The sequence below is a fragment of the Hypanus sabinus genome, chromosome 2 (assembly GCF_030144855.1).
Source record: "Hypanus sabinus isolate sHypSab1 chromosome 2, sHypSab1.hap1, whole genome shotgun sequence".
NCBI lineage: Eukaryota > Metazoa > Chordata > Chondrichthyes > Myliobatiformes > Dasyatidae > Hypanus > Hypanus sabinus.
The window spans coordinates 101,878,751-101,892,366 of record NC_082707.1 but is presented as its reverse complement, the minus strand read 5'-3'; the positions used below and the strand labels follow the sequence as shown (position 1 = coordinate 101,892,366).

The 13,616-nt window shown below is 44.6% G+C and overlaps 1 protein-coding gene across 3 annotated transcripts in view; it reads left to right on the top strand.

The window, feature by feature from the left end:
- The window catches only part of LOC132381635 (ephrin type-B receptor 1), a 653,754-nt gene that overhangs the window by 423,750 nt on the left and 216,388 nt on the right, over positions 1-13,616 (top strand). Inside the window, exon 6 of one of the 3 annotated variants that reach the window (XM_059951227.1) lies at positions 2,143-5,279. The exons of the other annotated variants lie outside the window; for them this stretch is intronic. Within the exon in view, the coding sequence (XP_059807210.1) occupies positions 2,143-2,249 (107 nt within the window). The 3' untranslated portion in view covers positions 2,250-5,279. Of the gene's footprint in view, positions 1-2,142; positions 5,280-13,616 lie in introns of those variants that run through there. 3 annotated transcript variants of the gene reach the window in all.

Here is a 13,616-nt window from a genome sequence, read left to right as displayed (position 1 = left end):
AAATTCTACATCAACAGCACCATGGTCAGGATTAACCTGGCTATCCTGTGTTCAGATGCAAAAGCTCCATTAACTATGTACTCTGCTGACCTTTAGGTGTCTTCAAATTCTTTGGCCATGTTCCTGCACCCTCTACTCCTTTCTTATTTTTAATTCAATCGTAGAGTCATAGAACACTACACCAGAGAAACAGACCCTTTGGCCCATCTAGTCTATGCCAAATTATTAATCTTCCTTGTCCCATCAACCTGCACCTGGACCATAGACATCCATATATCATTACAAATTTCTCTGAATTTGTCTCCACATTCACCATGTACGCTGCCAGCTCATTCCACACTCTCATGTTCCTCTTAAATATTTTACCTTTCACCTTTCACCTTTCATCCTTCACCCATAACCTCTCATAGTCTCATCTAACCTCAGTGGAAAAAGCCTGCTTGCATTTACACTATATATACACCTCATAATTTTGTATACCTCTATCAAATCCCTCAATCTTCTACGTTCAAGGAAATAAAATCCTAACCTATTCAACATTTCTCTGTAACTTAGGTCCTCAAGTCCTGGCAATATCCTTGTAAATTTTCTCTGCACTCTTTCAATCTTATTGACATCCTTCCTTTAATTAGGTGACCAAAACTGCACATAATACTCCAAATTAGGCTTTGCCAATGTCTTAAACAATTTCAATGTAACATCCCAACTACTGTACTCAATACATTAATTTAGGAAGGCCAATGTGCCCAAAGCTTTCTTCACAACGCTATCTACCTGTGACACCACTTTGAAGGTATTATGGACCTGTATTCCTAGATCCCTTTGGTCTGCCACACTCCTCAGCGCCCTACCCTCACAGTGTAAGATTTACCCTGGCTTGTCCTCACAAATTGCAACACCTCACACTTGTCTGCATTAAATTCCATCTGCAGTTTTTCAGCCCATTTCAACGGCTGGTGCAGATCCTGCTGCCAGGACGGATGGTCTTCATACTCCCCACTATACCGCCAATCTCGGTGTCATCCACAAAGCTACTGATCCAGTTGACCGTATTATCATCCAAATCATTGATATGGATGACAAAACAGCAATGGACTCAGCACCGATCCCTGTGGCACATCACTAGTTACAAAGTTACAGGCCTCCAGACAGAGAGGGCTCTCTGGATTCTCCCTTAAAGCCAATGTCTAATCCAATTTACCACCTCGTATTGAATGACAAGCAACTGCCATCTTGGCAAACCTCCCATGAGGGACCTTGTCAAAGGCTTTGCTAACGTGCATGATTACAACATCTACTGCCTTGGTTTCATCAACTTTCCTGGTAACTTCCAAGATTGGTTAGACACGATCTACCACGCACAAAGCCATGTTGACTATCCCTAATCAGTCCTTGTCTAACCAAATATGCGGTCCCTTAGAATTCTTCCCCAATCCTCAAACCTCTGTGTTTGGTCAAATTTTTAATTACCTATTCTAGGATCTCATTGTCAGTTATCTCTCCACGAATGGCACAGTGGTTAGTAACGATGCCCTCCAGCTCCAGTAATTCATATTTACTGTCTGTGTAGAGTTTGCATATTCTGTGGGCTTCACCCATCTGCTCTAGTTTCTTCCCACATCCCACATAAATGTGCATTTCTGTTTATAAAATACTGTAATTTGTCCCTTATTATGGGTAAGAATCAAGAGACACGTGATACAGATCAGTCAGAGGGGAGTGGGAATGGGACTGGTGGGATTTGGAGTGGGAATGGGACTGGTGGGATTTGGAGTGGGAATGGGACTGGTGAGATTTGGAGCGGGAATGGGACTGGTGGGATCAGTCAGAGGGGAGTGGGAATGGGACTGGTGGGATTTGGAGTGGGAATGGGACTGGTGGGATTTGCTTTGTTGGGAGCTGGCATGGACTCAATGGACAGAATGTTCTCCCACTGTGAATTAATTCTGTGGCTCCTTAAGTTGTTCTACTTTCATTAATGTGCCATAAACTCACAGGTTAGAACCAGAACAAGTTGAGCAAAGGAGAGGCACTTCATGCTTAAGTAGCACGTTCCCTGATGTTTGAAGAGCATTTGACTTTATGATTTATGATTGTGCTCTATAGAATCATCTTTAAGCTTGTGTTTTTTGTTTGACACAGGTACTGTTTATTTCAAAATACATTCTGCAAATCTGAGGGATAAGTGTGACTTCCCACCTATCCACAAGCTGAATAAACTTCATCTAATCCCAAAGCCCAATTACTAACTCAATGCCTAACTCAGGTATGCTCCCAATAAATATGTAGAACTGTGTGTGTAGTTGTAATAGGGTGGAATTTTTGTCAACTGATTTTACTGAGAAAAGAGAGGTTGCTTCCTTAATGAGTAGGATTCCTTATTTCTGACTTCACTTGATGCAGTATCCTCTGTAAATGAGCAAGTGCCTGTTCACGCCACTGATTGAGCACTGGGAGTCAAGTACAGAGGTGAGACGATTGAAATTGGATTCTGAGATCGCAGCACAGCTGCTTGCTGTTATATGGTGATGGCAGTCAAACTGAAAGTGTTAGTGAAGTAAGGGATGTTTCCAGCAACACTGCTTTCTCAAGTTAACAAGGTGGAAGAATTCAACATTTGGGAATATCACTCACTGTTAATTTGCATCAAGTGTTCATCAGTTTGATATCACAGCCTTTGTGGGGACAGTGAAGCCTCTTTTAACACCAATCTTCTGCCATGTGTCATGATGGGCAGTGAGGAACCCTGGTGATATCAGATAATTATCAGCAGTCAAGTAACTGACCATTGCATCTTTGGGATGTGAATAAAAACCATATCATTCAGACAAAACCCTCTGGAAAGCTTCACCAACTTGACACAGACAGCTCTTGGGGGTGGAATTGAACCCTAGACTTGCAATTCAGTAGCACTAACTGTTGGACCTGGCCACAGTCAGCAGTCAAAATCACTCTGGGGTCCAGGTAGCAGCAAGATGCCCAGAATCTTTTCATGTGACATGAACACTACCTCACTACTTTTTACTTCTGTTATTTTGCACTACATATTTTAACATATCTATTTAATAAACATGTATATAATTATTGGAACTCATTTTTCTCTAAATTTATTTATCATTATTTCATTGTACTGCTGCTATGAAGTTAACAAATTTCATGCCATATGGGGAATATTAAATCTGATTCTGATTCTGACCTGATTATGGCTGACATTAAAACTTACAGGAGATTAAGCAAATCTATCCACAATACCAGCTAAACTCAGCAGGGAGTAGCTGACTCTGATTTTATATAGCGGACAAACTATTAAAATTAGATACTGGGTTACTCAACCCAGTGAAATTCACAAGTATAGCTGTTTGTAAAACAGTATCAAAGTTGAAAGCACATTTATTATCAAAATATATATACTACATACAACCTTGAGATTTGCCTCCTTACAAGCGACTACAAAACAAAAAAACCCAATAGAACCCATTTAAAAGAAGACCATCAATTACCCAATGAGCCAAAAAAAACACAAATCATGAAAACAATAAAAGTAAGTAAATAGATTCAGAACTAAAGTTCACAAAAGTGAGTGCACAGCCATGAAGCTAGTCATCACTGCAGCCGATTCAGAAGCCAATTAGTTGTAGGCTGCAGCCTTAATTCAGCGCAAAGACAAGTAAACTTCATGGAGCAGCAAGTTGAACACTGGGCCATTCCTCACATTCCTCTCCACCAGCTCCACAACACTGACCTTTTCAATCTGCCTGGTGCTTAAATCAGCTAAACCTCAGGTCGTTCCTCACTTTTGCACCTAGGCCCCCCCTGCTGCTTCGATATGCTCTGGGGTCCAGGACCCACTGCCTCTATTTGGCCTGTACCTGAACCTTTCAATCTGGCCTGGTGCTTAAATTAGTCAAACCTTGGGCCATTCCTTGTTCTTGGGCCTGGGTCTGGGCCCTGCCGACCTGAATCTGCCTTACTTCGGTAGTGCCACTTCAAATTACCTCCAAGTCAGCTCTAGCTAAGGCTAAACACTGGTTCATTCTCCACTCTCGGGCCTGGGCCCGACAGCCTCGATTTGGCCCATACCCACCACCATCCTGCACTTCTGAGACTTCTGTTCACATCACAAATTTGCCAAATTGTGCAGGCGGTTCAAAAGCTCAACTCCGAAAGGGAAGTTACAGGCTATTTATTGTATCCAAGAAAAAGTGTGATTAATAAAGTAATTTATAGTTTTTTTTGCCAGCAAGTTGACACCGTGCTTCACCAACACTATCTTAAATCATATGCTTCGAAATGTCACAGTTCTCCTTTATATTGAGATGTTTTCAGTAGTGGACTATCTCAATCAATGGATCAAGGTTTCAAGATGAAGGGCGAGTCATTTAAAATGTAGAAACTTCCTTCAGAGAGCAGTGAAATCTCTGTAATTCTCTACTGCAGAGGGTTATGGAGGCAGGACAAAGTGAAGGGAATGGATGTTGGGCATGGCACAGAAGAGGCGTTGAGGGCAGCATAGATCATATTAAATAATGGGGCAGCCTTGAGAGGCCAGGTGGCCTATTCCTGCTCCTATTCTCTTGTGTTCAAGTATAGAAAGGGCAGCCTTATGCTGCCTTTTTGGTTTGGAAATAGCTAACAGTTGAGTGTTTGGCCCACTGACTGTGAGGTATGCTCAATTGTTGCAGCAGCAGACTGCAACAGGATGTCATCTTTAGTTGTGAATTGTGTCCCAGTCTCTGCAGTTCCATTAGCTTCGCAGAAAGTGTTGAAGGATACTATTATCCAAATATTCCCAGAGGAGTAGGGAGTATTTGCCATTTCCCAGCCTGTATTCAGAAGAGTTTTTCAGTAAACAGCATGTAAAGTGTTGCAAACCTGCCTCTCACTTTGGTGATCTAATGCTTCCCTTATGGCTTACGTTAATAAGAAATTTAATAAAGTGTTGAAAGAGAGTGTACTTCCATGCATATTTATAAATCAAATGGTGATATCAGCTGGAGTTTTCTCTAAATCTTTTGTTTTATTTAGAAAGTAGATCCCACAGCAGAGGAAGTTCCTTCCACATCTCCTTGGAGCAGTGAATTTAGACTCGGTTGAACTTAGCTACCTCCTTGCTTCTCAATTGTTCCTTTCGGCTTCCGCTCAGTCAGGCTGTCTGCTTTGAGACCTTTGTACCTTGATGGTCCCAGATGACTATGAGTCATCTGATCATGGCTTGCCTCTTCCTTCCTTGACTGCCTCCAGTGTGGTTGGGTGGGACGTTAGTCAAGGCTAGGATGATTGTACTAAAGGGGCAACTTGCGAAGTAGAAGGGAAAGGAGAATTTGGCAAGAGCAGGAATTTAGTAAATGCTGGTAGATAACTCTTTCAGCCAAGTGATAAGCATTATTTAAATACATAATTATTATATAAATATATAATATTGTATAATAATAATAATAATAATACAATACATACATTATTATTAATACATAATCTGTGGATCTTAAAGCCGGAAATCTCAGATTAAAACAGAAAATGTTGGAAATGTTCGGCTGGTCATGCAATATCCATGGAGGGAGAAACCAAAGGTGACATTCCAGGTTGTTGATATTCCATCAGAATCAAGAAAAGTTAGAAATCAAATCTACTTTAACTTGTAGAGAAGGGGAGGGTGGAGAGAAAAACAGATAGCACCTGTAGCAGGTGGGGACCACACATGTTCGAATCCACATGAGATGGTGGTGCTGACTGTCTGGGGGTTGTGGAGATAGGAAGAGGTAAGGGGAGATTTGATTGAATAGCTAACGAGGTGGTGGTCATGGCTGTGGGGGCTTTGTGGAGGTAGAAGCTGGGGAGGGGAAACAGGTGGCTTGTTAAATCAAGGAGCATTAGAAGAAAAAGATGAATTTTAAAAGAGTTGAGAGAAAAAAAAGAAACTGTAGGACATGAAATAGAGAACGCAGTAATTGTTGGAAATCTAAACTAAAATAGTGTTGGAAATTCCCAGGGAGTTCCTTTGTGACAGTGACAGATCATCCAATGTTAACAAGGCTTTCCTGTTCTCTGCCATTCAATCTCACAAGGACCCCACCTTATCACAGACATTCCCTTTGCTCTATCATCCTTACACATCTCTGCAACAGAAAATAGGTTTGATTTCAAACCTTTTTCAACCCTGATGAGAGTTCGTCAGTCCAAAATATTAACTATGTTTCTCTCTCCACAGATGTTACCTGCTGAGTATTCCCAGTGTTCTGTTGTTTTCTTGGAATTGGAATCAGTTTAATACTATATTGTCACATGTACTCAGAGTGAAAAGTCTTATGCTTATGTGTCACCCAGATAGATATTTCCGCAGATCGGTACACTAAGGTAGTGAAAAGAGAAAACGGAATGCTCTTTGTCTCAGTGAGGTAGACAAAGAGCGTGTGAGGGCTAAAAAGAGCTCAAGAGTTTATCTTTACCGTATGAGAGAGACATTCAGGAATCTGATAACAGCAAGATAGAAGCTGTCCTTGAGCCTCGTGCAACAAACTCTCAAGGTTTTGTGCCTTCTACTCAATGGCAGAGGGAAGAAGAGAGCATGTCCAAGCTAGGAGGGACCTTGATTATGCCAGTTGCTTTCCTGAGGCAGCGGGAAGTGCAGGCAGTGTCAATGGAGAGGAGGCTGGTTTGCCTGATATATGCCAGATCTTCTGTTTAAGAACATTTGAACCTGTTTGCCTGCCATAACTGTAGCATAAAATGGCCCAATATGTCAGATATCCGAGAATCATCTAGCATAACAACAGGCTCTTCAGTCCATCTTGCCCTTGCTGACCATCAAGTGCTAAGGATGATGGTGTGTAGGAATTGGCTCCAGTTCAACCAACCATACTTAGGTTTTCTAAGCTTGAGAGTTGAGGTCACTGCAAGTTCAAGTTTAATTGTCATTCAAATACTGCCAAATGAAACAACATTACTCTGGAGCCAAGCTACAAAACACAGTACCAACAGTCATACACAGCATAAAGAACATATAGCACGTATAAGATATCAGTAAAATACTGTCACAAAAACATATTTAGTCTAAGTCCCTGTGTCCAAGAATGTTGCAGCAGTCTGCAGTTAAACATAATACAACTTGTATTCTGCTGAGCGAACACGGGGGTGGGGTGGGGGAAACACAATGGAAGCCATTGCAATCTGTAGATGCAGAAGCTGAGGATTTCGGGGCCATGATGAGGAATGGAAGTGGTGCAGAGCAGGGAATAGCTGATGGGAAGTAAACGCAGAAACAGGATCAGGGACAATGTATTTGGTTTGAAATAAACTGCTCCCGAATTTGCTATGTTGCTCCCTGGCCGTTTGTTCTCCTATTTCCTCTGCTTCAAGCTTGAAAGATGTTATATGACGAGTTGTTGACTGTGTGAATGAAGACCAGCCAGAGGAGAGGTGACCTGGTGATGACATTAGCATCCAAGCCAGTGAGAGGCTGCGACTGAGATAGGCCAGCTGAGGAGAGTGTAGAATAACGGAGGTTTAATCCAGCACAGAAAAGAAAACAGAGTGAATACAAAAGAGATAGAAACGCACACTAAGAAAGAATGTATATAAAATTCACTGACAGTTTGCACACAATTTTATCCATTTGTGGAAACTCATCACTTCAATGTAAGCTTGGCTCAAGTCAGTAGACTTTCCTCTTTGAAACTGAGATTGTGTGCTCAAACTAAATGAGAACTTTATAAAGGAGAAAAGTAAACATTTATAAAATAGAGTTCATCACCTCAGTACACTCGAGTACATTCTTAGTTCATTACAGAGGCTTTGAAAGTGAGGCACAGCAGCCAGTCATTCAGTCCATTAACCCAGAATTGCAGCCAGCGGTGAGCTACCAACTTCTGCCTGATTACATGCCACTGGCACATTTGGAGCATTCATAGAACATAGAACAGTACAGCAAAGGAATAGACCCTTCAGCCCTTCTAGTTATTCTGTTACTCTAATCACAAACGAGAAAATCTGCAGATGCTGGAAATCCAAGCAATGCACACAAAATGCTGCAGGAACTCAGCAGGCCAGGCAGCATCTATGGAAAAAATGTATAGTCAACATTTCAGGTTGAAACCCTTAAGCAGGACTGGAGAAAAAAAGCAGAGCAATAGATTTAAAAGGTAGAGAAGAGGAGAGAGAAACTGAAGGTGATAGGTGAAACTTGGAGGACGAGGGATGAAGCAAAGAGCTGGGAAGATGATTGGTGAAAGAGACAGACGGCCATGGAAGAAAGATAAAGCTGGAGGAGCACCAGAAGGAGGCAATGGGTGGGCAAGGAGATGAAATGTCAGAGGGAATAGGGGATGGGAAATGGGGGAGGGGGCATTACTGGAAATATGAAAAATCGATGTTTATGCCATTAGGTTGGAGGCTACCCAAATAGAATACAAGGTGTTGTTCCTCTAACCTAAGTGTGGCCTCATCATGACGGTGGACGAGGTCATGGATGGACATATCGGAACAGGAATGGGTTTTTTTTTCCATAGATGCTGCCTGGCCTGCTGAGTCCCTGCAGCAGTTTGTGTGTTATTCTGTCTAGTGCCATTGATCTGCACCTGGGTTAGCGCTCTCTATATTCTTTCAACAAGTGAGGAACTACGGAGAATTTGGAAGTCGTGACAATCATATTGAACGTTACAATGAAAATGAAGATTTAGAAGATGCAATTGTTGAAAGTTTTGTATAAAATCAGTCTGTAATATAATCCTATTAATGTGGTCATCCCTTTCTTATTCCTCATTTCTACCTATAAAGCCACAATAGATGAGCCTCCAGTCTGTCCTGTCTGAGCACTGCCATGACGTTTTCCCTGAAGAGTAATGCCACCATTGCCTGTTTCATACCTCCTGCTCTATCACACCTAAAAGAATGGTACACCAGAACATTGTGTCAGTTCTGCCCCTCCTGCAACCAAGTCTCACTCATGGCTGCAATGTGATAATTCCATGTACCAATCCAAAGGAAACATCACCCCAACAACAGAAACATCTTTTGTCTACTCTCCATGTCCACTCCCTCTTGAGCCCACCCTCTGTGCCCAGCCACTGTGTGCACTGTCTGTGCCCACCAACTCTTGTGTCCACACTCTGTGCCCACCCACTCGTGTCTGCACTCTATGCCTACTCAGTCTTCTGACCACTCTCTGTGTCCACTCACTTCTGTCCACTGTGCCCACTCACTCGTGTTCACTCTCTGTGCCCACCCATTCATTTGTCCACTCTCTGTGCCCACCAACTCTTGTGTCCACTCTCTGTGCCCACCAACTCTTGTGTCCACTCTCTGTGCCCACCAACTCTTGTGTCCAATCTCTGTGCCCACCAACTCTTGTGTCCACTCTCTGTGCCCACCAACTCTTGTGTCCACTCTCTGTGCCCACCAACTCTTGTGTCCAATCTCTGTGCCCACCAACTCTTGTGTCCACTCTCTGTGCCCACCAACTCTTGTGTCCACTCTCTGTGCCCACCAACTCTTGTGTCCACTCTGTGCTTATTTACTCTTCTGTCCAGTCTATGCCCACTCACTCGTGTTCACTCTCTGTTCCCACCCATTCATGTGTCTACACTCTGTGCCCACCCACTCTTGTGTCCAGTCTCTGTGCTCACCCACTCTTCTGTCCAGTCTCTGTGCTCACCAACTCTTGTGTCCACACTCTGTGCCCACCCACTCGTGTCTGCACTCTATGCCTACTCAGTCTTCTGACCACTCTCTGTGTCCACTCACTTCTGTCCACTCTGTGCCCACTCACTCGTGTTCACTCTCTGTGCCCACCAACTCTTGTGTCCAGTCTCTGTGCCCACCAACTCTTGTGTCCACTCTGTGCTTATTTACTCTTCTGTCCAGTCTATGCCCACTCACTCGTGTTCACTCTCTGTTCCCACCCATTCATGTGTCTACACTCTGTGCCCACCCACTCTTGTGTCCAGTCTCTGTGCTCACCCACTCTTGTGCACTAGCTTTGATGTGAACGCTTCTGGAGATTTGTTATATGTTAATGATCCCTTTGTTCTTTATTTGGATTCTTAACATACCAACATGATTCTATTGGTCCTACCAAATCCAGTTTACTTGCTAGCATGATCCTATTGTTCTTACGAAATCCAGAAGTTTACCTGTTGAAATTAGGTTTAGATTCAGATTTATCACACATACATGGAAACATACAGTGAAATGCATTTGTTTTGCATTAACACCCAACACACCTAAGGATGTGCCTGAAAGTGTCTCCATACATTCCGGTGCCAATGTAGCATACCCACGATGCTCAGCAAAACAACAGAGAACACAACAACAGCAAAACAAAACAATCCCCTTGTCTCTCTCACCCACTGAGACACAGAGAAAGTCCTCCAACTGCTGATCAGCTCTCCGGGCTGCTTTCGCCATTGGGCGTTGACTTCCAGACTTCCATTTGGACTTCGGGCTCCAGTTTTCAGTGTCGGCCGCCAGACTAGTCAATGATGGGTCACCAAGCTCCCAGCTGTCGTGTCTCCTCCTTGCATGGACATCCGATCCCAGGACCCACCAGCTTGCGACAGCATGAAATCCAGAGGTGCCCTTCACTGTCAATCCAGCCACCCTCAAAGAAATCTGACAGATTTGACAGGTATGTTCTTATCTTTCACAAAAATCACTGACTGACAGAGTCACAGAAATGAACAGCATAAAACAGACCATTCAGCCCAACTCATTCACACTGATCAGTGGGGACCCATCATTCAGCACTCAGTATACAACCTTATGTGCCTAGGCACTCAATTAGATACTTTGTTAAGAGGAAGAGACAGAGTGGACAGCCAGCGCCTCTTCCCCAGGGCACCACTGCTCAGTACAAGAGGACATGGCTTTAAGGTAAGGGGAGGGAAGTTCAAGGGGGATATTAGAGGAAGGTTTTTCACTCAGAGAGTGGTTGGTGTGTGGAATGCACTGCCTGAGTCAGTGGTGGAGGCAGATACACTAGTGAAGTTTAAGAAACTACTAGACAGGTATATGGAGGAATTTAAGGTGGAGGATAGGTTATATGGGAGGCTGGGTTTAAAGGTCAGCACAACATTGTGGGCCGAATGGCCTGTACTGTGCTGTATTGTTCTATTTAAATGTTGTTAGTGACCCAGCTTCAACAATTCTTGATTAGAATCAGATCTATTATCACTGACTGATAGGAAATATCTTGTTTCACCACATGACAAACCTGAACTGTAACAAAGCTCAAAGGCCACCGATGTGTGGGAGGCACTCTGTATTCTGCAGAGGTTTCCATGTGTGCGTTTTAGTCAGCCTGGTTCGTCACTTCCTCTTTTCTTCTCCAGCTCGACCATGACTGGCGTAACTCAGTAAAAACACTTAATCCGAGTGATCCATTGGCATTCTTGCTCCAACAAAACATAATATGAATTACCAAAATAAACTAAATAGTGCAAACATTAGGAATTTGCCTTTGTCAACAGCTGAGAAATCTGTTGTTGAAGGGGAGGAAACTTTATGAACTGAGTACTGGGCACATTAAAGTTGAAAGTAAACGTTCAGGCTCCTACATCTCCTTTCCAGTGGAGGTAACAATAAGAGGGCACATCCCAGTTGGCAAGGGTCCTTGATGATGACTGCACCTTTTTGGGGAAGTTTGTACCTGTGATCGAGGGGACTGAGCGATCTTGGGGAAGTTTGTACCTGTGATCGAGGGGACTGAGCGAACTTGGGGAAGTTTGTACCTGTGATCGAGGGGACTGAGCGATCTTGGGGAAGTTTGTACCTGTGATCGAGGGGACTGAGCGATCTTGGGGAAGTTTGTACCTGTGATCGAGGGGACTGAGTGATCTTGGGGAAGTTTGTACCTGTGATCGAGGGGACTGAGCGATCTTGGGGAAGTTTGTACCTGTGATCGAGGGGACTGAGTGATCTTGGGGAAGTTTGTACCTGTGATCGAGGGGACTGAGCGATCTTGGGGAAGTTTGTACCTGTGATCGAGGGGTCTGAGCGATCTTGGGGAAGTTTGTACCTGTGATCGAGGGGACTGAGTGATCTTGGGGAAGTTTGTACCTGTGATCGAGGGGACTGAGCGATCTTGGGGAAGTTTGTACCTATGATCGAGGGGACTGAGCGATCTTGGGGAAGTTTGTACCTGTGATCGAGGGGACTGAGCGATCTTGGGGAAGTTTGTACCTGTGATCGAGGGGACTGAGCGATCTTGGGGAAGTTTGTACCTGTGATCGAGGGGACTGAGCGATCTTGGGGAAGTTTGTACCTGTGATCGAGGGGACTGAGCGATCTTGGGGAAGTTTGTACCTGTGATCGAGGGGACTGAGCGATCTTGGGGAAGTTTGTACCTGTGATCGAGGGGACTGAGCGATCTTGGGGAAGTTTGTACCTGTGATCGAGGGGACTGAGCGATCTTGGGGAAGTTTGTACCTGTGATCGAGGGGACTGAGCGATCTTGGGGAAGTTTGTACCTGTGATCGAGGGGACTGAGCGATCTTGGGGAAGTTTGTACCTGTGATCGAGGGGACTGAGCGATCTTGGGGAAGTTTGTACCTGTGATCGAGGGGACTGAGCGATCCTGGGGAAGTTTGTACCTGTGATCGAGGGGTCTGAGCGATCTTGGGGAAGTTTGTACCTGTGATCGAGGGGACTGAGCGATCTTGGGGAAGTTTGTACCTGTGATCGAGGGGTCTGAGCGATCTTGGGGAAGTTTGTACCTGTGATCGAGAGGACTGAGCGATCTTGGGGAAGTTTGTACCTGTGATCGAGGGGACTGAGCGATCTTGGGGAAGTTTGTACCTGTGATCGAGGGGACTGAGCGATCTTGGGGAAGTTTGTACCTGTGATCGAGGGGTCTGAGCGATCTTGGGGAAGTTTGTACCTGTGATCGAGGGGACTGAGCGATCTTGGGGAAGTTTGTACCTGTGATCGAGGGGACTGAGCGATCTTGGGGAAGTTTGTACCTGTGATTGAGGGGACTGAGCGATCTTGGGGAAGTTTGTACCTGTGATCGAGGGGACTGAGCGATCTTGGGGAAGTTTGTACCTGTGATCGAGGGGACTGAGCGATCTTGGGGAAGTTTGTACCTGTGATCGAGGGGACTGAGCGATCTTGGGGAAGTTTGTACCTGTGATCGAGGGGACTGAGCGATCTTGGGGAAGTTTGTACCTGTGATCGAGGGGACTGAGCGATCTTGGGGAAGTTTGTACCTGTGATCGAGGGGACTGAGCGATCTTGGGGAAGTTTGTACCTGTGATCGAGGGGACTGAGCGATCTTGGGGAAGTTTGTACCTGTGATCGAGGGGACTGAGCGATCTTGGGGAAGTTTGTACCTGTGATCGAGGGGACTGAGCGATCTTGGGGAAGTTTGTACCTGTGATCGAGGGGTCTGAGCGATCTTGGGGAAGTTTGTACCTGTGATCGAGGGGACTGAGTGATCTTGGGGAAGTTTGTACCTGTGATCGAGGGGACTGAGCGATCTTGGGGAAGTTTGTACCTGTGATCGAGGGGACTGAGCGATCTTGGGGAAGTTTGTACCTGTGATCGAGGGGACTGAGCGATCTTGGGGAAGTTTGTACCTGTGATCGAGGGGACTGAGCGATCTTGGGGAAGTTTGTACCTGTGATCGA